This window comes from Gracilinanus agilis, chromosome 4 (assembly GCF_016433145.1).
Source record: "Gracilinanus agilis isolate LMUSP501 chromosome 4, AgileGrace, whole genome shotgun sequence".
NCBI classification, from domain to species: Eukaryota; Metazoa; Chordata; class Mammalia; order Didelphimorphia; family Didelphidae; genus Gracilinanus; species Gracilinanus agilis.
In genome coordinates this window covers 58,748,774-58,774,440 of record NC_058133.1, presented here as the reverse complement: position 1 = coordinate 58,774,440, position 25,667 = coordinate 58,748,774, and the positions used below count along the sequence as shown (strand labels likewise).

Sequence of the window (25,667 nt, the reverse complement as noted above, 5' to 3'; positions counted from 1 at the left end):
GAAGATATGAAACATCTACAGTTTATCAGAGGTCTGTTGGTTGGGAACCTAAAAGAAATTAGGCTAAATTTAAAGTACATCCTGCTGTGGAGAATTAAGAATTTTAATATGGTTATATCTCAGTGGACTAAGGGTGGCTTCTCCACTGAATTATATTGCATATTATTTGGGTCTTTTGTTTAAATTGTTGTGCTTAATGTTACTTCTTCTCTGCTAAAAAAATTTGGTGGTTTGCTATTCCCTCTTTAAAGTTTGTTTAAACAATTTTACCTGATATTCAACAGTACAGTTGAATACAGTATTATACCATCCCACCTTTGCATTGTTAACTCATAACATTCTTCTTGTGTATCTTCCATGCTACATCCAAATATGAATCCTTACAGTTAATAAAACTTGCTTGGTGCTTACTGAATTCTTTACCTTAGCTCACTTGGCTTCCTACATCTGGAATACCCTTAGCATCCCTTTTAACTCATTAAACTTCTACCTATTCTATTTCTTCTTGTTAGTAATTATTCTTTACCTTGGTTTGAGCTTCAGTCCTTTGTACCTCTAGTCTTTAATGTACTTAGCAGATATTATTTGTACTATCATTACTTAAATGTGAATCATATCTTCATACAAGACTTAAAACTCCATAAATGTAGGGGCTATGTGACAGTTAAACTTTTGACAACCATCCAGAGCTGCATACAATGCTCTGTATAAAGTAGGCAATTAATCAATGTTTTATGGATTAGATCACATTTTTCTTTGTTTCTTTTATAAGTATTTTATTGTTTATGAGCAACTCCACTGGAGTAGAAGAAATGAAAGGATGTGAAATTAAAATCTGTTCGATTCTGTTATAAAGTTTGAGTGGGAAAATGTTGGAAAGTTTTGACTAAAATGAGACTTTTGAGTTATCTGTGCCTTTCATGTATTTAGACTTCCTACTTCTCCATTAGCCTTCATTAGTTCTTGCCCGAGTTATCACAGTAATTTAACTGGATTCCCTGCCTCAAGTTTCTTGCCTATCAATCCTTTCTCCATACATTTCTAAAGCATAGAGCTGGTCATATGGTCTTCCTACTTTTTCCTTCAGTAGCTCTCTATTACCCCTAAGATAAAATATGAATTCCTCTGGCATTCAGTCCTTTATAATTTGGCTCCAGGTCCCAAACTATGTCACTGTTTTCCACACAGCACTTTACATTTCCCAGTCCTGCTTTTGCACATATGCTGTCTTCCATACCTGGCACATGTTCCCTCCACATCTTAATCTTTTGAACCCTTTTATCTTTCAAGGCTCAGTTCAATTGCTATCTCCTCCAACTGACCTTTCCTGATTATCCCTGCACCCCTGGTGCCCTTCCAGTATGGTGGAGAAAAACTCTAGGATTATCTGTTTGGTACTGTTGATAACAGCCAGAGGCATGATAGGATTTAAAAGGAATTTGCTCCCTAAGATCAACTATCAAGTTAGCTTTGGGGAATTTCTACTAGGGGGTAATGAAAGTTACGCAAAAAAGATAGGTTTGACCTAAGGGATTCTTTCTGTGTTGGTTCTTCTTGTGGGTTGGGAGGGGGTTCTAAACCCCACAAAGAGCCAAAATGACCGTGAAGCTAAGAGCTAACATAGGAAGGTGATGTTAATATTCCCCTGCAAAGAGGAGGCCTACTATGAGCTCAAATTCAGCAGAGAAATAGCAGATGTCAACAACATCTCAATAGCCATTTGCTGCTCAACAAAAAGTGAGAATACAAGTATATAGCATCACTGTCTGCTCAAGGAGCGAGCTAGTAGCAGATTCAGAGGCAGAAACATTACAGCAGAGATTCAACCCTAATTTTCTGGGCTATCCATGTTTTTTCTCTTTCTCACTGAGACACTGTGAATCTGTGAGATAGTGTGTTTAGGAGAAATTTTTCTTGTATTGACCTTGATGTTCTATTAAATAAAATGTCTTTGTATTAAATTTCTGTGTTGGTCTGAATCTAAATAGGTAAGTATTAGATGGGAACTGGAGAGGTGTAGTTTAGAATTCAGCTCTGGAAATATTTGTAAACCTATTACAAAACCTATTTGTAAATACATAAAATATATGTGTTCCCAGCACAGCGTGAGGGTGTCACAGAGAATATAAAAGAAATGCAAGATATTTTCTCTATGGGGAGGTAAGTTGTATGTATAATCTTTAGAGAATTCTTGAGATCAAAAGAGATCAGGTAGAAGTGATTTCATTTTCTTGATTAGGAACTTTAATGTAAGAAGTCTGTAGACTTCAAATCACATATCTAACTTGCATTTTCTAAGATATTTGGATGACCTGGGCCTTTCATCCTGGGGTCTTGATTTTCTTGATTGATGACTGCTTTTCTCATATCATTATTTCAGGACAGTTTCATACACACTGGAGTCTGTTTCTTATTTTCTGAACCAGCTTTTCTACTACCTCCTTGCCCTTTAGTACCACTTTCCTTTTTCTTCCTCCCTTTAATTTTGAAACACGATCTTTTCAATTCTGCCATTGTCTATAGATGGGATGTGCCAATCTACTCTCCTACTTACTATCCTAATAACTTTCATCACCACAGTGCTCATTCCTGTCTACCAGTCCTCCTTGTGTGTTGTTTCCCCTATTAACAGATAAGCCTGTTGAGGACAGAGACTTTTCTTCTTCTCTTCTTCCTGCTCCTCTTCCTTCTGTGTCCTCTTTAGAGCTACATTTGGAGATAGAAAGATCAAGTTTGAATCCTGTCTCAGATGCCTACTTCTTTTACTTTTGTATTTGTATCTCCAGAGCTCAACACAGTGTTTAATAAATGCCTCATTCATTCATTCATTCATTCTAGATGACCTAAATATATGCCCTGACTGACAAGATAAATATTTTAAATATTTTCATCCCATTATTATCATGTACTTAGTATAGCTTTCATGCTTTCTAGAAGTCAGTCTGGTTCCTTTTAAACCTCAGTAATGTCTGATCCACTAGTCACTAGTACATACTCTTCACTATTTGGTAACTTTCAATGAAGACTTTTTAAAATTGACTTAATGACAATTAAGGCTTAAGAGAGTTCAGATCAAGAAAGTTCATGTTTATTGTGAAATCCTAGCAAATGAGTAGCCAGTTTATGTGGCTGGATTTAGAGTCTCAAGGTCTCAGGGCAATTTTCTGGGATAAGGAGTATAGAATAAGGACTATTTTTTAAAAATTGGGAAAAACAACTTTGCAGTCTGTTTCTTTGATAGTCTCATTTCTACAATGTATAAGAAACTAACTTAAATATATAAGAATAGGATCCATTCCTCAACTTATAAATGGTCAAAAGATATGAGTAATTGGTTCTCAATTGAAGGTATTTGATAGAGATAGGAAACCATGTCCAAAGTATTTCACTTCACACTTGTAAGATTGATGAGGTGGTTAAAAAAAGGAAATGATAAATGTTGTAGGGGGTGCAGGACAATAGGCACATCAATACCCTTTTGGTGGAGCTGTGAATTGGTTCAGTCATACTGGAAAGCAGTTTGGAACCATGCCCCAATGCTACTCAACTGGATATATCCTTTGACCCATAAGTGTCCAACACTTTGTGTAAATCCTTTCTTCACTACTCATGCATCCACCATCTTGGTTCAGGTCCTCATCAGTTCATACTTGAACTATTGCAATACCCGTCTAGTTAATTTCTCCCCATGCCAATCCATCCTCCATATAGTTTCCAAGGCAACTTTCCTAAATGTCTGACCTTATCACTCCCCAACTTTAGTAAACTCCAGTGCTCCAAATTATCCCCTTCCCCAAATCATACACAAAATGCTCTATTTGGGCAATTAAAGCTCTTTATAATCTGTTTTTTTCCCCCTACTTTCCTGGATTTCCTATACTTCGATATACATATTCTATAGCTACATCAGCTTACTTGATATTCCTTGGAGATGACATTCCACCTCCCAGTTCCATGTGTTTGCTCTGGCTGTCCCTTGAGGCCTAGAATCCCCTTATGCCTCACTTGGCTTCTTAGGTTCCCTGGATTCCTTCATATCTCAGCTAAAATCCCACTTTTTATAGGAAACCTTTCAGGATCTCCCATAATTCCAGGATCTCTTCTCTGTTGATTATTTCTTTTTTTTGTTTTGTTTTTAAACCCGTAACTTCTGTGTATTGGCTCCTAGGTGGAAGAGTGGTAAGGGTGGGCAATGGGGGTCAAGTGACTTGCCCAAGGTCACACAGCCGGGAAGAGTCTGAGGCCAGATTTGAACCTAGGACCTCCCGTCTCTAGGCCTGACTCTCAATCCACTGAGCTACCCAGGTGCCCCCTCTGTTGATTACTTCTAACTCATCCTGCCTACAGATTTTTGGTATATCATTGTTTGCATGTTGATTCTCACATTAGAATATGAGCTCTTCAGGGTAGAGACTTTTTTGCTATTCTTTGAATCTTCAGTGCTTAGCACAGGGCTCAACACATCATAAGGGTTTACATGCTTGTTGAGTTGATTTGTTGATTTTTTGGTTTTTTGGTTTTCTTCTTTCTTCTTGGTAGACCAACCCAAATAAACATGGAACCATGGAGAGGGGAAAGAAAGGAGCTGTGAAATGGTAATCATTGAACTTGTTTATTTTGTTCATATTATTTAATTTATAAGGACAGCATTGAAGAGGCAGGAAAGAGAGGGCAATAAAGGGTACTGGGATCCTCTGGGAAGGCACATCTGGCATTAGTCTATGGCATCTAAACAAAATGGGTGTGGACAGAACCATACAATTCATCATCCATCAGTTTTAATTTGTAGGACAAGTCTTCAGAATCAGAAGAATCGTCATAAGAGAAATCATATTGTCCCATAAATGTCCCTTCAGCTTTTCGATGGATAACTTCACAGAGCACTGCACACATTCCAGTAATCCAGGCAGCAATTATGCCCGCAGCAAAGATCAAGAAACCAACCATGAATAGGAAGGTATAGTCTCCTCGGTGCAGGTGGATGAGGCACATATATCTGAGTGGGTTCCCCACCAGGGTCAGAGGCCACCCCTCCAACTCTGGAGGCCCTTTGCAAGTAGCATTTACGTTATCTGTTGGAGAAACACAAAGATAGAGATGCTAAGACATACTGCTAACAGAGATTATGAATGGCTGACCATAGATTCCCAGCATGTGGACCATGGACCTCAGGGAGTTATGAAGTAATTGTAATGGAATCTATATATATATACCCAGAATTGTTATTTTGATTTTAATTTAGCTCCAACAAAATATGCATGATAACTTAATATGTTAGATAAGCACGTATCTTCTATCGATAGAATACACAATTTATCTCAATACATCTGTTGCTATTTGCTGTTGTAGTTGATAGAATACACACTAATTTAAAAGCATTACTAAATACATCAGAATTTTTATTTATTTATATTTCCTTCTTATGCAATAGATAGCAATAGTATAACTATTATCATTTAGCAGTTTTGATATTAAAAAAGATTCCTTGTATTCCAAGAGATGGAGAACCACTAGTCTTACCAAGTTCCTATCTTCAAGAATAGCTTCAGTCATGTGGGCTTTTATCTTGTTCTTATGGATCATTAAAGAAAGAAGTTCCTCTATGGGATCAGACATGCCAGGTAACCTATGGCTACTGAGTACCATCTGAAGGTGTCTGTAGGTTAATACTGAACTTGCAATCAGAAAAGCAAAGCATTACATGATGTGAGTTATTACTATTTTAACATTACCTTTCTATTCTCAATTTTTCATTATTTTCCTACATTCTTTTCTTTCCCCTCCTCTATCTATGCTTTACTAGCCTAGCAGGGATACCAAGTGGCTCCCGTAAGAAATATTAGCTCGATTAGTGGTGCTCATATAATGATGATGATGATGATGATGATGATGATGATAACTAGAATTTTTACAACACTTCAAAGTTTGCACAGGGCTTCAATAACATTATTTCATTTGATCTTCACAACAATCCTGGAGGCAGGTGCTATTATGATCCTCATTTTCCCGATGAAGAAACTGAAGCAATGAGAGATTATGAGACTTGCTCAGGGTGATGAGGCTAATAAATGTGTGAGGCCAGTCTTCTTCAGATTCAGCAGGCTGCCCACTATGCCACTTAACTGTCTTGTTTAGACCTTAGAGATCCTTTAGTCCAAGGGTTCTTAGCTTTTTTTGAACTCTTGGTAGTCTGGTGAGACTAATGGACCCCTTCCCAGAATAATGTTTTTAAATTCAGAAAATATATAGGATTACAGAGGAAAATAGTTATATTGACATATAGTTGTCAAAATATTATAAAAGTAAATTCATGGGACTTCAGGTTAAGACTCTTTGTCCAGCCCTCATAGTTTGCAGATGGGTAAATTGAGAGTCACAGAGTTAAAATAATTTCCCCCTCACCTCAAGATCGTCCATAGTTTAAAGTAGGGCCAGTTCTAGAATCCAGGGTGCCTAATTTAAGGCTCCCAAGTTTGTGGATTCCCAACCCTTTTCCTAGTGGGTGAATGTCTCTAGGGAAAATAACATTTCCCCCGAGTGATATGAAATTAGGATGAACATTGAGAATAGCTTTAAAGGGGAAAAAGAAATCAAATCAGTATAAGATAAGGCCTTAGAATCAGATTGAATCAGGACTTTTAGAGATCATCTGGTCCAATGTCGTCGTTTTACAAATAAGAGAACTGATAATGGAGTTTGAATGACTTGCCCAAGATCACATAAGTCCTAAGTTGGTAAAGCCAGGATTCAAACTTAGTTCTTCTACCTTGAAATCTGGCATGCTTTCTATCATATCATGCTCTCTCCTTAGGAGGTACCAGTCTATACTGAACTTATCATGACAGAGAGAAGGGCTGAATTTATACTTGCCACAAATACCTTTTTCACCCCCCTCAGCATCTTTACTTGACAGCTAATAATCCCTTAACCTGGAATCCCTTTCCCCCTATTGCTACCACAATTCACCTTTCTTCACACTTCAATCCTAATTTAATCTTGTCCCTTCATTTTCATTGCTCTTGCTTGATGCTACTGAATGTTTCTGGAGGTTCTCACACAGCTGTGCTAACTGGGACCCCTGCAAATTTCTATATTTAATCTCAGTTGGGTTCTCACAGCTGTATACCATTATTTTACTCTTTCCTGGTTGATTATCACACTCCCCACAGTGTCTGTTTTAAACATTTTTTTTTTCTTCAAACCATCCACATCACTCCCTAGTAGAGTTCCTCATTCCATACTTTACTGAAAAGAAAAATAGGGTTACTCTCTTTGGGCTTCTTTTTCTAATTCTATACTTTATATCCTCCTAACTCCCAACTCCCCCTGTCTCAGCTTCCCATTGTATTAGGCTTGGAGGAAAAGATTGTCGTCCTTGTTACATCTTTGCTTGTGCCTTTGGTCCAATTCCCTCATGTATTCTCTAGGAATTTGCCCCTTCAATTATTCTCTTTCTTTCCCTGACTTTCTTTATTGGGGTGTAGTGGAAAGGCTGCTGGATTTGCAGTAAGAGGAATCCTGGTTCTTCCAGTCATTTCCTAGATGATCTAGGATAAATAATTTAGCATCTCTGGGCCTTAGTTTTTCATCTATAAAATGTAGATCTTGGGTTGAAATGGTCTTAGGTTCTTTCTAACTTGAAATCTATGTTTTTATGACTCCCTTGCCCACTGGCTCCTTCCATTTTGTTTTAAAGTATGTCCAGTTCTCCCCTGTACTTAAAAAACACCCCAAAATAATTTTACTTGGTTCTACTAACTCCTCAAGCTATCATCCTACTTCTCTCTTCACAGCCAGACTACTAGGAAACCAGTGTCTGTCACATCATTTTTTTTGTCATCTCCCATTCAGTTCTAAATCCCCTTAAATTTTGGTTATCAGTGCTCTCTCTCTCTCTCTCTCTCTCTCTCTCTCTCTCTCTCTCTCTCTCTCTCTCTCTTTTTTCTCTCTCTCTCCCTCTATCTATCCCACTCTACATATTGAGATGTCATGTTTCTTCTGAGTTCCAATCAATAAATATAAATTTCGCAAGTGCCTGCTATGTGTCAGACACTGTTTTCTTTCTCCTCCCTCTAAGCACTGGGGATAAAAAAGCAAAAGACAATCTTGCCCTTAAGGAGATTATAATCTAATGGCCCAATCCTACACCACCTTTCTAGATATTTTCATGTCCTGTCAATATCTCAGGCTCAATACATCTGAGCCAGAACTCTATCTTTCCATATGAACTCATCCTCCCTATTTCTTTCCCCTTTTCATTTGTCTTAGAATTGATACTAAGTATTAGTTCTAAGGCAGAAGAGAAGTAAGAGTTAGGCAATTAGGTTTAAGTGATTTGCCCAGGGTCACACAGGTGTCTGAGTCTGGATTTGAACCCAGGACCTCCCATCTCTAGGTTTGACTCTCAATCCATTGAGCCATCCAGCTGCCCTTCCCTATTTCTTTTAAAGATGCCATCTTCCTTCCAAATATTCAAGTGTATAACCCTAGAGTCAACTTTAACATTTCCCTCTTAGCCATTCCCATCTGCTCAATAACCAAGAATTATTGCTTCTGCCTCCCCAACTTCTCTTGCTTCCATCCTTGGCTCATTCTCTCTCTGATCATAATGGCCTCCTAACCAGTTTTTTTAGATTCAGTCTCTATCCTTGATAACTCATTCTCCACATAACTGCCAAATTGATACTCCTTAAACCTGAGTCTGACCATATCACTTCTGTTCAAGAAACTAGAGGCTTTTTATTATTTCTAGGATAAACTATAGACTCCTCTATTTGGCATTTGAAAGTCTTCCTAATCTAGCCCTTCTCTTTTTAGGCTGATTACACATCATATAAACAGAAAAATATAGATTTCCATATTTTTCCATATTCTATGTATTTCTAATATTCTACATCTGAATTTCTACATATATAGATAAATTCTATATTCACTCTATACTTCAGCCCAGTCGATCTACTCATTATTTCTTTAATAAAGCATTTAATCTCTTACTTCTCTTCCTTTGCACAGAATGTTCCCTCTGACTATCATGTTCTTCATCCTCACTACCACCTCTTGGATTCCAAGCTCCTATTAAGTCTCAGCTCAAGTGCCCCACTTACAAGAGGTCTTTCCTCATTCCCTCTTTCATTAGAATCTTCCTCCCCACCCCTTGTCCCTAAATCATCAGACACACACATATAAAATATTTTTGGGGTATATATTTTTCTGTGTACATATATTCTCCCACAGGAAAATATTAGTTCCTCTAGGGCAGACACTATTTCCTTATCTTTGTACTCTAGTGCCTGGCACATAATAGAACCCCAAATAATGCTTACTGAATTGAATTAAAAGGAGGCAATCATTACTGTTTTTGACTCGAGCTATCTCTTGGAGTCTGGGCTGATCCAGGTCCTAAGAACTTGGAGTATCACACAAGTTCAGGTCCCTGAGTGACTCAGCTTTTGATACTTTGCATTTGATTCTACAAACCACATTTGTACTCCCTTGGCAATTCTTTTCTGGTATCTTATGGCTCATAATCTCAGGAAGATTTGCCTTCTGTTTAAAAGTAAAACTTCTTTTGCTGATTTTTTTTGTTAATTCTTCATTGTTCTCTTCTCAGAGGAGATCAAGAATGAAAGGTCTTCATTCTTTCATAATGAGAAATGGGAAGTCTGGTTCACATCTTTCTCTCCCCCAAAATATTCTGAGAAAGTGATCTAATAATGGCTTTATTATATATGAGGGTCCTGTTGTGTTAACCAAAATAACACTTAAAAATTCTTCCTGCTCCTAAAGGTTCTCTAAGACTCATAGAGCTGGAAAAAGGCCTTAGAAATCATTTTGCTCAAATTCTTTATTTTAAAGATGAGAAAATAGGCCTATAGAAGAATGATGACAAATGTCCAAGGTCATACAACTAATGATGGACTACCTGACAAAGGCTTTTTTCTATAGTACCATGCTGACTCTCTCATTGATGAAACAGGCAATTAGAATGATGTTAGATTATAAGCTTTGTTTCATGGATAGTCATGCTCAAAGAATTAGTCAACTAGTAGCTGATTGACTAGTGATGAGCCTTGCTACACTAATTTAGATCGGTCCTCAGAAAATAGGCACAGTTAGTCATACTAGATCTACCCTTAAACTATTCTTTATTGTTATATCATCTCTCAGGTTTATAGCTCTCATCACTCTTGCTCTGTCTCATTGACAAGTAAACTTATCTATTGTATGTTTCTATGTCTATATAATATATATTTATATACATTGATGATAGTAATCAGGTAGAGTTAAATTGTAAATGGGCTTGTGTGTGTGTGTGTGTGACAAAGAGACAGAGAGAGAGAGGCAGACAGAGACAGACAGACAGAGAGACAGACAGAGAGATAGAGACAGAAAGAGGGAAAGAGAGAGAGAGAGGGAGAGAGAGGGTGATTATATATTATTATCATACAATTAGACACACACACACACACACACATATATATATATAACAAACAAACAAACAAATAAATAAATATATATGAGTTTGTAATTATAAGTCTGGGTAGAAAAAGAAAGTAAGCAATCCAAGAAAATGTACATGTGAAATGCTGTAGAGGAAGATGAGGATTGAGAAAAGACAGATTTGGCAATTAGGGATCACTGGTATCTGTAGAAAGAGCAATGTCAAAAAATACAAAAGAATAAGTAGTGTCAGTTAGTCATGGGGTCAAAAGCCTTACAGAGATTTTCGGAGAGAGTGAGAGAAAGTACAGGTATTTAGTGCAGATGGCTTTCTCAATGATTTTAGCAGAGAAGGGGGAACGATATAGAATAATAGATAGTAGAATGGATGAAATAAAATAAGGGGATTTATGACTTAATTTCTCTATTAAAGATGCTCTCTGCAATGTCACCAATGATTTTAGAGTTATTGATTCAATCCTTTTATAACACTGTTATTAGATACTCCTTGGTACTATCTCTTTTCTTAATTCTTGTGATGTTGTACAATCCTGGTCTTCCTATTACTACTTTTATTTCTGTTCCCTGACATATTCCCCAAATCTCTGGCCTCAATATTTTCTTCTTCTCTATGCCTTTACATTTTTATGGTATTGAATATCACTTTTCTGAGGATGATTCACAAATTTGTGTCTCCATTTCTAATCTTTGCATAATAAATTGTAAAATTCTCCTGATACCTCTTCTGACACAACTTACCAGTCTCTACTAATTTGCCACCACTCTAATTTGAGTCCTTGGAATGAGGAGGATCAAATCTTCCTGGTGGTTTTGGTTTAAATCTCATTTCTGACATTACATGTGTTTGGCAAGTCATTTAACTTCTTTGACTTTGGTTTCCTCATCTGTACAAAAGAGGGAAAAATAGCACCCACTTCACAGGATTGTTGTGAGGAGAAAACTAGATAATGTTTATGATGTGCTTTGTTGGCAAACAAATCTTAAATTGCTTTAGAAATATTAGCTGGAGTTATTAACTCTCTTTGAGTCTTATAATAACTTTTAAAAAATGTGTCAGACCTGTGAAAAAGGAACTAACTCCCAGTCAAGAAATTTCTACCAATAAAGGTCATTTCCTGCTTTCCAGTTTATAGCCTAAGAGACTTGCCCAAATCAATGAGAGGTTAATTGAGTTATTGAGAGTCATTCAGCCAGCATGTGTCAGAGGGGGACTTAACCCAAGTCTACCTGATTCCAGAGACCACCTTTTTATCTACTGCTCTGTGATGCTTCTTATCAGGTCACCAGGACTCCAGTTTTTCTTTTTCCCAATCCATCTGACATCCCTAGTCAGCACTGTCAGATTAATCTTCTTAATGCCCAAGATTAATTGTGATCACATTATTTACTGCTCAATATCTTCCAATGACACTTCTCCCTGCCACTCCATTGTCTCCTGGATAAAGTCCAAACTCAGACTGACATTCAAGGTCCCTGGCAATTTGGCCCTAATCTTCTTTTAAAGTAGAACTTCCTAATATCCCCCTTTACATCCTGGATACCTCAGCCAAACTGAAATGGCCAGGATTCCCTGAACACTTCCTGAGCTTTCCTCACTCAACATATGGGCTCTTACTGTTCCTTCCCTACCCAAAACTCATTTCCAAGGCTAACCTTACCATGAATTTGACCTCTCTCAGACATGATTTCTCTCTCCTCTGAACTCTCACATAGAATTTGTTATAAACCTTTCATATTCTTCCTTAACTTATTCATCTGTAGTAGAGTGATTTGTATACCTGTATTATCATCCTTACTCGACAGCAACTTCTTTGGGATAGGAGCCGTCTTATTTTTATTAAATGATTTTTTTCTTTTTCCAGATTACATGTCGGTACAATCCTTAACAATCATTTCCTGACATTTTGCTAACCATGCTCTTTCCCTCCCTTCCACCTGCCTTCTGGAAAGACAGTTATAATATGTTGTACATGAGTTATGATATGATACATATTTCCCTTTCGTTATCTTGTGAGAGAAGACACACATTTTTTCCCCTAGAGAAAAATTCATGGAGGAGATAAAGTGAAGAATGTTATGCTTCAGGGCAGCTAGGTGGTTCAGTCGATAGAGAGCCAGGCATGGAGACAGGAGGTCCTGGGTTCAAATCTGATCTCAGACACTTCCTAACTATGTGACTGGGCAAGTCACTTAATCTTTACTCCTATTCTCTGACCTTGGAATCAATACTTAGTATCTATTCTAAGAGAGAAGATAAAGAGTTTAAAAAAGAAAGAATGGCATGTTTCAATCTGCATTCTTTTGATGGTGGTGGATAGTGTTTCTTTTTGTCATGAGCCCCTTGGAGTTGTCTTAAATCCTTCAGTTGTTGATAACAGTGCACAAGGGATCATCCTACAATATTTTTTTTACGGTGTACAATGTTCTTGTTCTGCTCATTTCCCTTTGTTTCATTTCATGTCTTTCCAGGTTTTTTTTGTGATCATCTTGTTTGTCATTTCTAATGGCACAATAGTATTCCATTACAACCATGTACCACAATTTGTTTAGCCATCCCATAATTAATGGATATCCCTTTAATGTCCAGCTCTTTGCAACCACAAAAAGAGCAGCTATGAATATTTTTGTTTTAGTAGGTCCTTTCTACCTTTTTTGGGGCTCTCTTTGGGCTACAGACCTAAAAGTAGTATTACTGGGTCCAGGGGTATGCACAATTTTATGGCTGTTTGGCATAGTTTCATATTGCTCTCCAGAATGGTTGTATCAGTTCACAGTTCCACCCACAATGTATTAGTGTCCCAATTTTTCCACATCCTTTCCAATATAGATCATTTTCTTGTTTGTTATATTAGCCAGTCTGATAAATGTGAGGTGGTATCTCAGAATTGTTTTATTTCGCATTTCTTAGCATTTTTCATATGACTAAAGATAGTCTTAGTTTCTCCTGATAATTGCCTGTTCTTCTCCTTTGACCTCTTGTCAGTCAGGGAATGCTTTGTATTCTTATAAATTTGACTTGCTTCTTTATATGTCTAAGAAATGAGGCCTTTGTCAGAGACACACTTGCTATGAAGATCCCCCCCCCTTACCCCCCGGTTTGTTTATTCTCCATCTAATCCTGGTTGCATTGATTTTGTTTGTAAAAAACCTTTTAAAGTTAATGTACTCAAAATAATCTATTTTACATCTGACAATGTTCTTTACATAAATTCTTCCCTCATCCATAAGTCTCTTAGGTAAACTATTTTGTAATTCCCTAATTTTTTATGGTACCCTTCTCACCTTTATTTCTAAATCATGTAACTATTTTGACTTTACCTTGGTATATGGCATGAACTGTTGGTCTGTGTGTATGGTTTCTGCCGTACTATTTCCCATTTTTTCCAGCAGTTTTTGTTGAACAGTGAATTCTTCTTCTAAAAGCTAGGATCTTTGGGTCTGTCAAACACTAAGCTATTATGTTCACTTATTACTATGTGTTGAGTGACTAATTTATTCCATTGATCCATTACTCTTTTTCTTAGCCAGGACCAGATTGTTTTTGATGGTTGTTGCTTTATAATATAGTTTCATACTGGGTATAGGTAAGCCACCTTCCTATTTTTTACATTAATACCTTGCTATTCCTGCCCTTTTATCCTTCTAGATTAATTTTACTATTATTTTTCCAGCTATATGAAATAATTTTTGGATGTTTTGGTATCACACGGAATAGGTAAATTAATTTAGATAGGATTATCATTTTTGTTATATTAATTTGGCCTATTCATGAGCAATTAATGTTTTTCCAGTCATTTAGATCTAATTTCTTTTGCATGAAAAGTGTTTTGTAGTTGTGATCATATAGTTCTTGGGTTTGTCTTGGCAGGTAGGCTCCCAGGTATTTAAGGACAGACCGAACTGTGGTCATCACAATAATGATGGCCAATATTTATGTAGTATTTTAAGTTTGGCAATGTATTTTACATATACAGAGGTATCACAAAAATCCTGATATACATTTAAGCTTCATTAGCTTAAAACCTGCACAATTTCATGCATCCTGCATCATTACATTTGTCACACAATACTTCTGGTAATTTATATATTCAAGGTGTCCCAGAAATCTTAGTATAGTTTTTCTTTTAAAATCCTTACCTTTTGTCTTAAGAGAAAATATTAAGTATCAGATCTAGGCAGAGAAAAGAGTTAGGACTAGGCAACTGGAATTAAATTCCTTACCTAGGGTCACACAGCTAGGAAGTATCTGAGGTCAGATTTGAACCTAGGACCTCCCATCTCTAAGCCTGGCTCTCAATCCACTGAGCCACCTCGCTGATCCCACAATAACTCTTTGAACCTCACAATAACCTTGTGAATCTGGTAGTGCATACTACTAAAATAGGTTTAATAATAAATATAATAATAAATAATATAATTATTAATAATAAAATATTTTCCTATTTTACAGATGAGGAAAATTATCCTAACAGATACAGATAACTTTGAGATTTCATAGGTAATTAATGTCATTGGTGGGATTTGAACCAACCATTTGACCCAAATCCATGTCCAGTACTATTTTCCCAAAGGAATGAAAAGAAGTATGACTTTATTTCCAGTAATATTCCCTCAATTTAGTATGCTTGGGGATAAGACATGCCTAATGTCCACTTTCCAGTGTTAAAGTACAAAAGCATGACAATCCCTCTAATCTTAGATACAATTTCAGAAACAAGGTCCCCTCCTCTTATCTCTGTCTGTTAAGAACATTTCCACTATATTTTTGCTATTGAGTTGTTTCAGTTGTATCCAATTCTTTGTGACCCATATGGGATTTGTTATTTGGCCTTTCCAAAACTCAGTTTCTTCATCTGTAAAATGAGGATAGTAATGACTTGCACTATATATTTAATAAGGTTGTTATAGTGAGAAAAATGAATTAAAGGTAGTAATAGTAATCACACCCCCCATCCCCCAGAATCCCTTGCTTCTTAACTTGGAAGATTCAGCTTTGCCTTCCCTCTGTGATGCCTAGTTGGGGTGCTAATGCTAGTGTGGGTGGGGAGTGGAAAAAGGGATGAAAAGATGTGGAAATATTAGAGAACTGATGAGAATTCAGTAAGATAAGAAGGGAAGAAATGGGGAAAAGCAGGACCTATTAGGGGAAATTGTTTACATTGTGGTGAACAGGTTAATGCCATGCCCACTAAAATGTTCCTTTTACTTGATCACATTGAAGAGAATTCTGATAATTTGAAATGTGTTCTCTTGAACAAACTCCATTTTTTGAAAATAGATATTTCTGGGATGGTCAAGGGCAATCTGTCATTAATATCACTTTAATCTCTTTATTAGTTTAATCATATTGCTTTCCTCCTAACACTCAGCTGAGGATAGTGCTATTATGTGAAAGGAAGTGCATGTAGGGAGCCAAGTATGGAAATTTGGAGCATGGGGTACTTTGGGGGAGGAGAGGGTTTGGAAGAATGCTGTGATGGGGCCCCAAAGGTAGCAGGAAGGTAATGTAGATTTGGGAGAAGTGTGTAGAAAGACTGATAAAAGAGGAGCAAAAACAAAGGTTGTTTACTTTGACATTTTGCTCTAGGCTAGTCCTATAAGCAAGAAGGTAGTTGGGAATGCTTTCTCTTTCACCCCCATTTCAATTATTTTAAGGGAATCTTTTTAGCAAAGCAGGGAGTAATTAGCACTAGAGTTCAATAATGTTCAGATCTGTATTTTGTCCTGGTCATCTAATCTTGTATATATGTTCAACATTTCTCAAAGTCGAGAGACAATTAGGAGCTAGAAGATCTGAATATTTGCAAGAATTGACACTGTAATTTACTAGCGGGCTGTATAATCTCAGACACGGCAGTGGATTGAACACTGGACTGGGAGTCAGGAAAACCTGAGTTCAAATCCATCCACAGACACTAGTTATGTGACCTTGAGCAAATCATTTAACCTCAATTTGCATCAGTTTCCTCAGTTAAAAAAATGGAGTTTATAGTACCAACCTTCTATGATTATTTTGAGGATCAAATGCAATGATATTATAAAGCATCTAGCACAGTGCCAGGCACATAGTAGATACTCATTTTTTCCTACTTCCTTTCCCTCTCTAAACTTTAGTTTCCACATTTATGAATGGAGAAACTATCTTCCCTGTGGTTAAGATGATTCAGTAATATATGTGAAAAAAGCATATAATTTTAAATATTATTATTAACAATCTTATTTTCAGTTGGGAAGTGTGAACTAAGAAAAAACAAGACTTTTCCCCAAATTACATAGAGACTCACTTGCCTAGGCAGGAAAATCAACTCATTTTTTTTGCACTAAACTTTCGACCTGATGCTTCAATATAAAAAGTAGGAGCTTGATTTCATATGTTCAGCAGATATATATTGAATGACTACTTTGGAGAAGACATCGAGGGGGGAAACACAGGTTAGGAAGCATGCAACATGATCTTGAGAGGTTTACAATGAATGTAATATGGGTGATAAAACATAAAATGTGCAAATACCTGAAAGGTTTGTGATTTCACCATTGCAGGGAATTCCCTAGGTGGGCAATAGTAGAGAACAATTAGTTTGTCTGGAGGATAGCATGTACTAAAGACAGTTAGTAGCAAGAAAGAAGCCTGGAATGGGAGATAGAAGGCAGAGCCAGAACCTTAAGTGCCTGGCATAGGAATGTGTATTGAATGTATTAGGCAGTGGGGAGCCACTCTTGAGAGTTTTTGAGCAGGAAAATGATTTATCAAACCTGCACATGAGGAAAATTTTATTGGCAGTTACATGAAGGATAGATTGGAAGGAGAAGAAATCAAGGAAGGGAACCAGTTAGAAAGGGCCAGTGAGAAGATATAAAGGTTAATTAGGATAATGGTAGCATGCTGGAGAAAAGGGGCTAGATGTCATAGATGTTAAGAACTTCACATTTGATCATATGTGGGGACTAAAGGAGGAGAGGGGAAAGGCAGGGAAGACTGAGATTTTGCTCCTGGGTACCTTGGAGGATTGTGGTATCATCAACAGAAATAGTATTGTTTACTGGTCTATGGGGAATAGTTTATAAGCCTAGAAAGAATCAAATTTACTTTCCTCCCCCAATAGATTTTTTAACATGTTTTGTTCTAATTTTTTAATGAAAATCATACATAGAGATTATGTGATCATGGGTTCTTTTGGGCTTTAGTTTCAGATTCTTCTTTAATTCATTTACATAAACCTGAAAAAAACTATCTAAATAATTCTTTTTTCTAAACTTTTTCTTTTTACATCTTAAAAAGAATATTTTGATATTTTATATTCTCTCCCAATTGTATCTAAAAATAATTTTAAACATTTGCTTTAAAAATTTTTTTGGAGTCTCATATTCTCTTCCTTCTCCCATAACCCTGCTGAAATGGTAACAGTCTAATATAGATTTTACATGTACAATCATGTAAATATTTTCCCATATTAATCTTTTTGTGGAAGAAGACTTGAATAAAAGAAATTGAGAAAAAAGTGAAAGTAGTTTGCTTTGGTCTGGGTTCAGATTCCCCAAGTTCTTCTCTGGAATCATGTGGCATTTAAAAAAAATCATGAATCCTTTGGAATTGTTTTGGATCATTGTATTGCTGAGAGTAACTAAGTTATTCATAGTTGTGCATCATACAATATTGCTTTTTACTATGATCCATGATCTGGTTCTGTTTACTTAACTTTGCATCAGTTTGTGTAAATCTTTCTGGGTTTTGTGGAGTTTCTCCTGCTTGTCATTTCTTACAGTACAATAGTATTCTGTTATAATCATATAATATAATTAATATAATTTAGTCATTCCCCTATTGATGGGCATCCCCTTATTACCTGATTTTTTGCCACCACAAAAGAGTTGCTTTAAATATTTTTGTACATATAGGTCCTTTTACTTTTTAAAAAATTCTCTTTGGGATACAAACCAAAGGGTATGTACTATTTTATAGCTTTTTGTGCATAGATTCAAATTACTTTAGAATGGTTGAATCAGTTCACAGCTCTCCCAACAGTGCATTAGTGTCTTAGGTCATCCAAGTCTCCAAGTTTTATTTTCCTTTTCTGTCATAACAGCCAATCTGATAGGTGTGAGGTGTAACCTCAGAGTTGTTTTACTTTGCATTTTTCTAATTAATAGTGATTTAGAGAATTTTTCACATGACTATAGATAGCTTTAATGACTTTGAATGAGAACTGACTTTGACCACTTATCAATTGGGGAATGACTTGTATTCTTATACATTTGACTTATTTCTCTATGTATTTGAGAAATGAGGCCCTTATCAAAAAACTGATAAATGTTTTTTCACCATTATGATTATTGTGTATTATTCTTTATTCTATTATCCCTATCCTATTTATCCTTTTCTCTTTCCTTTCATTCTGACCATTCTTAAAAGTGTTTACTTCTGATCACCATGTCCCCTAATTTGCTCTTTTTTCTATCATCCCATCTCCCATCCCCTTCCCCTTCTATTCTCCTGAAGGGTAAGATAGATTTCTATACCCAATTGGTTGTGTACTTTCTTCCCCCTTTGGGCCAATTCCGATGAGAATAAGGTTCAAATGCTCCTCTCTTCATGTCCCCCCATCTTCTTCTCTGTTGTACAACTTATTTTATGACTCTTTTAAATGAGATAATCTACCCCATTCTACTTCTCCCTTTCTCCTTGTCCTAACGTATTCCTCTTTCTTACTTCTTATTTTTAATTTTTTAGATATCATCCCAACATCCCAACTCACATGGTTGCTCTCTGTCCATGTATACTCTCTCTAACTGCCCTAATAATGATGAAGTTCTTAAGAGTTATAAGAATCATCTTTCCATGTAGGGATATAAGCAGTTTAATTTATTGAATGTCTTATCATTTCTCTTTCCTATGTACCTTTTTTATGCTTCTCTTGAGTCTTTTATTTGAGAGTCAAATTTTCCATTTTGCTCTAGTCTTTTTATCAGGTATGTCTGAAAGTTCCCTCTTTCATTAATGCCCATTTTTATCCCTGAAGGATTATGCTCAGTCTTGCTAGGTAGGTGATTCTTGCTTGAAGTCTTAGTTCTTTTGCCCTCCAGAATATTGTATTCCAGAACTTCTGTTCCTTTAATGTAGAAACTGCTAACTCTTATATTATTCTGATGGTAGCTCCATAATATCTGAATCATTTCTTTTTATCTGTTTGCAATATTTTCTCCTTGATATGAGAAAGTTGGAATTTGGCTATATTTCTGGGAGTTTTCCTTTGGGGATCTCTTTCAGGAGATGATAGGTGGATTCTTTCAATTTCTTTTTCCCTTTGGTTCAAGAATATCAGTACAGTTTTCTTTATAATTTCTTGAAAGATGTTATCCTAGTTCTTTTTTGGATGATGGCTTTCGTGTAGTCCAGTACTTCTTAGATTATCTCTCTTGGAACTATTTTCAGGTCAGTTGTTTTTTTCCAATGAGATTATTCCACATTTTCTTCTATTTTTTCTATTCTTTTGACTTTATTCGTTTCTTGATATCTCTTGGAGTCATTAGCTTCCACATGCCCAATTCTAATTTTTGAGACATGACTTTCTTGAGTGAGCTTTTGTATTTCCTTTTCCTTTTGACCAATTCTAATTTTTTAAAAAAGTCCTTTTCCTCAATGAATTTTTGTACTTCTTTTTTCATATGGTTAATTCTGCCTTTTAAAGAATTTTTCTCCTTAGAGCAGTGATGGGCAAACTTTCTAAAGAGGAGGCCAAAGGAAAGGAAATGCTCATCTGTTTCTAAGTCAACTCTTTTGAAGTTTCATTGTATTGTATCCTACTCATTGTATTTGTCAGATTAGGAATAATGTCCTGCAGCAGGATAGAACATTTCAGGGGACCGCATCTGTCCTGTGGGCAGTAGTTTTGCCCATCACTGCCTTAGAGAATTTTTATATATCTTTTCCCATTTGGCCAATTCTGCTTTTTTGAAGAGTTCTTCTCATCAGAGGATTTTTTGTACCTCTACCAATTGGTCTATTTTTTTTAAAGTATTATTTTCTTTAGTATTTTTTTTGTGCCTCTCTTACCAAGCTGTTGGATCTTTTTTTCATGATTTTCCTGCAGTGCTTTCATTTCTTTAACCAATTTTTCTTCTACCTCTTTGATAAAAAAACACCTTTCTTTTCCATTATCTTTTGACTCAAGATGAATTCACACCTTTCCTGGTGGCTTTGGGTGCAGCAGTATTAACTTTGCTATATCTTCTGAGTTGGTGTTTTGGTCTTCTCTATCATTAAAATAACTTTCATTGTTAAGTTTCTATTTTTGTTCTCTCATTTTTTCAGTCTTTTGACTTAAAAAAACTGCTAAAAGTTAGGTTCTGCTCCTTTGGTGAAGGGAAAACTGTTCCAAGCTTCAAGTTCTTTGTTCAGTTGCCTTCAGCAGAGTTAGCTCTGTGGATCTATAAGTTTTCAGGTCTGCTAAAGGTAGGATCTAAGGACAGGTGGGCTTGATACTCCTCTGGCCTGTGCACTTGTTTGTGAGCAACCATAAGCAGTGTTTTCCACCTTGGATTTGTGACCAAGGGCACCCACTCCCCTGTGGTCACAAAGCTATGGTGTGTGCTAGTACTCTTCCTTTTCCTGGGACTGTGACCTGAATTTAAGTATGGGCAATATGTACAGTTCTACCCCCAGAGCCAGCAAAGGGATACCTGCAGTTTCCTTCTGACAAGTTGTCTGATTCCCTTAATGTCTGTGGTTGAGCTGTTGGAAAGCTGTTGCTGCTGATTCAGCTGCCCTCAAGGCTTGCTTGGGCTTGCTGAAGTTGGGACTGCCTTGGTGTGGTAGTCTGCACTCTACTCCCACCCTGGTGTGATAGATATTTTGGGCTCATCTTTTAAGTTAACTTGAGCTGAAAAATTGTTTCATCCCATTCTTTTGTGGGTTCTGCCACTCCAGAATTCATTTTGAGGCATGATATTAAAGTTTTTTGGAGTGTAATTTGATAGAGATTAGATGGGTCCATGTACCTTCTCCACCATCTTGGCTCCACCCCCTCATATGAAATACTAACAAACTAATAATATTTTTGTATTATTAGCAAAACAGTTTTGACCTTGCAGATTCCATGAAAGGATCTTTAGAGGTCCCTCAGCCTACCCTTAAGAATTATTGTTTTTCCAGTTCACATGGAATTCCTACAGTTTATTATTCCTTTGAGCAAAGTAGTATTCCATCACCAGTATATACCACAATTTGTTCAGCCATTCCCCAATTGATGGGCATATACCTAGTACCACAAAGAGTGTAACTATAAATATTTTTGTACATGTCTTTTTCCCTATGATCTCTTAGGGGTACAAATCCAGCAATGGTATGGCTAGATCAAAGGGCAGGCAATCTTTTAGTGCTCTTTGGACATAGTTCCAAATTGCCATCCAGAATGGTTGGATCAATTCACAACTCCACCAGCAATGCATTAATGTCCCAATTTTGTCACATCCCCTCCAACATTCATTACTCTCCCCTGCTGTCATTTTAGCCAACCTGCTAGATGTGAGGTGATACCTCAGAGTTGTTTTGATTTGCATTTCTCTAATTATTAGAGATTTAGAACACTTGTGCTTATTGATAGTTTTGATTTCTTCATGTGAAAATTGCCTATTCATGTCCCTTGCTCATTTATCAATTGGGGAATGGCTTGATTTTTTGTACAATTGATTTAGCTCCTTGTATACTTGAGTAATTAGACCTCCAGGAATTGATGCCGAGTGAAAGGAGCAGAACCAAGAGAACATTGTACACAGAGATGGATACACTGTGGTAAAATCGAATGTGTTGGACTTCTGTACTAGCAGCAATGCAATGACCCAGGACAACTCTGAGGGATTTATGGAAAAGAATGCTACCCACATTCAGAGGAAGAACTACAGGAGTTGGATCAGAAGAAAAACAACTGCTTGAACACATAGTTTAATGTGGACATGATTTGGGAAGTAAACTCTAAATGACCACCCTAGTACAACTACCAATAATATGGAAATAGGTCTTGATTGATGACACATGAAGAAACCAGTGGAAATGTGTGTTGGATACGGGGGGGGGATGCATGTTGTGGGGGAGAGAGTAAGAGCATGAATCATGTAACCATGGAAAAATTTTTTTCTAAAAAATAAAATTAAAAAAAGAATGTTTTAATAATTAGGGAGTTTCCTCTTACAGCAAGTTTATACTTCTCTGCAATTTCTACCAATCATTCCTATTTTTGCCTTCTTGGGTCAAAGGGAACAAGTCTAATCTTTCTTCCAGAAGAAAACCTTTTAAATTCTTGAAGTCAGCTATCATATTCCTCCTGAATCTTCTCTTCTCTTCACTAAATATTCTCAGTCCCTTCAAATGACTTTCATAATGCAAGGACTTGAGGTCTTTCTTCAGTTCTCATGACTCCCAATCTAGTGATCTTTCCACTACACTTGGAAAATTCAGAACTCATTAGATCAAGCATTAGGAGACCTAGGGGATGCAAATAACCCAGAGTTACTTTATAATGTATGCAGATACCCAGAAAATGGGAAGCTTATTTTGTAAAAGTCCCAGTTAGGAGCCTAAGACTCCCATGAGTGGTCTCAATTCTAGATGAATCATTAAGTTTTATGTTTTGGACAGTTTTATCATGTCTTATAAATTCTTCTTTGCTACATAGAACTGGGAAGACTTTTTCACTCAAGTTATTCCTTTTTCCTTACTCCCTTTTCCAGTTTTTATCCTTTTGCTTCCAAGGATGTAGAGATGGAAAGATGCCGTGGATTGAAATACACAGCAAGAGAAATATTGTTTGACTGAGTTTGAAGAATAATTGAGTATCCACCTCCAAAGAAAGAATTGATAAATAGAAATATGTGACATAGTGATATATGTATCTTGTTATAGATTTATATACATATAGTTATATCTATATCCATAGATCTGTATAGTCAAATGAAGTCCTCTTTAGTGTGGAAAGGGAGGAAGATTCTTGGGAACTTTAAGTAACAAATAAATTTTTGAAAGATATTTTTTTTAAAAAAGTGAACATAGAAATAGACTCTATAAATATCCACATACAGAATTATACTTCCTGATTTTTTAAAACTTTTTTTCAGAACACAACTCCAGCCCATCACTCATTTTCCAGAGACTATATTAAATCTTATTGCTAACAAGTTTCTTTCCCAAATAATCCCTTCCAAATGAAACGTTGTACTCAATGGCCATAGATATGTGTTTTGTTGCTTCTCTTCCCCTGGAATGTCCTCTCTCATTTTCTTTCAGAATTATACTTCCTGAATTTTCCTAATACCAATTTGACCTTCCTGACTATATATCTCTGCTTCATTTACTCTCTAACACTGCTCCAAAGATCAGCTTGTTTGCTTGACTTTTAAGATTCTATAATCTGGCTTCTATCACTTACTTATCCAACATTAACTCCTTCTATACCCCTCCTCAAAAATTCTTCTCTCTGCCCTTGCGCTCTCTCTTCTCAAAGCTCACAATGCCTTCCCATTCTTTTTTTCCCTCTAAGCCTTAACCTTCTGTAAAGTCTAATGCCACCTCATTGAAGACCACTTCAGCAAAGAGCACACAAGTAAAATGTTTAGCAATCGTATCTCTGAATAGTAAGACATTCTTTCAAGCTTAATATGAATTATTAACATTTCCTCCATCACTTTCTTAAATCTAGACAATAAACAAAACATTAAATCAACCCCTGATTTGTAGGCTTTGAGGATTTCTGGGGTATAAATGTTTACAATGAAAATTTATGAATCCAGCTATTGAGAGCTGATTTGAGCACATTCTGATAGACTTCTCTTTTTGTTTGCCTTATCCGGTACCTGTTTTTGGAAGTAAATATGCTCCCTTGACTTATAATTTTAAAGATATGTTTGACTTAGCTTCCTTACTCCTCATTATAATCCTTTTTGAAAACAAGAATAATGTCTCTCACCTTTTTTGAATCCCTAGGACCTACTTAATGGATAACAGCAATGACGACAATGATGATATGAATAGTATTTATATAGGACTTATAAGTTTCACAAAGTGCTTTACAAATATTCTCTCATTTATCCTCACAATAATCCTGGGAGGTAGATATTATTATTATCAGGAAATGGAAGCACATAAATTAAGTGACTTGCCCAAACTAATAAATGTCTGAGGCTGGACTTGGACTCAGCTTTTTCTGATCCCAGATCCAGCATTATACCCACTGCACCACCTAGCTGCCTATGAATGTTTGTTGAAAGTAACAGGATATTTATATAGATCTCTAAAGTTGGCCAAAGACTTTTCAAACCACAGTCTCGTTTGATCCTCACAGCAACCCAGGAACGTAGGTGTTATTATTATTCTTGTTTTATAGATAGGTAAATGGAATCTCAGAGAGATAAAGTAATAAATGACCCTGGCTTACATAGCTAAAAATGCATAAGACAGGATTCAAACTTAGAACTTCTTAATTCCAAGTCCAGCACAAGATGGAAACTTGAGGCCATGACTGATAGTGGTTCTGTTTGCTGCTTTTCTCCCCTTTTCTTTTTGCCTTTCTTGGTTACCACTTGTTTTCTCCTCCTTGGGCCCAAGGCTCTTGTTTGTCCCAGTTAAAGCTCCTAGATGCAATTACACACTCCATTAAAGTTTAACCTGAAAGCCTGCAAACAGTTCCTGGGGAAATATAAAACGTTCCCTTTTCTATTTTAAACATGGCCCATTGCTTGCTCACAAGGAGAAAAGCTGCCTACTGCAGTGCAAAGTAACAAGAGAGTGAATGCTGCAGTTGCCCCAAACACATCCTGTTAGCCTAAGGGAAGGTACAACATATAGAAATACTGGGGACCCTTAGACTTCTCAGGGACTTTCTGACCTCATCTGCTTCCCTATAGAAAATTTTTTAGAACTAAGTGATTACAAAGTCTCTGTCTCTCTGTTTCTCTGTCTCTGTCTCTGTCTCTCTGTCTCTGTCTCTCTGTCTGTCTCTGTCTGTCTGTCTGTCTCTGTCTCTCTGTCTGTCTGTCTGTCTCTCTCTGTCTCTCTCTCTTTCTCTCTGTCTCTCTGTCTCTGTCTCTCTGTCTCTGTCTCTGTCTCTCTGTCTGTCTCTGTCTGTCTGTCTGTCTGTCTGTCTCTCTCTCCCTCCCTCTCTCTCTGCAAATTTGTGGTGGTCTTTTGATCTTTGGATCCAGGGATCAGGGGCAATTAG

The 25,667-nt window shown here is 36.6% G+C and overlaps 1 protein-coding gene across 1 annotated transcript in view; it reads right to left on the bottom strand.

Moving 5' to 3' along the window:
- Positions 1-4,728: 4,728 nt before the first annotated feature.
- LRRC52 (leucine rich repeat containing 52) overlaps positions 4,729-25,667 on the bottom strand; it is a 43,541-nt gene continuing 22,602 nt past the window's right edge. Inside the window, exon 2 of the mRNA XM_044674864.1 lies at positions 4,729-5,072. Within this exon, the coding sequence (XP_044530799.1) occupies positions 4,729-5,072 (344 nt within the window). The remainder of the gene's footprint in view (positions 5,073-25,667) is intronic.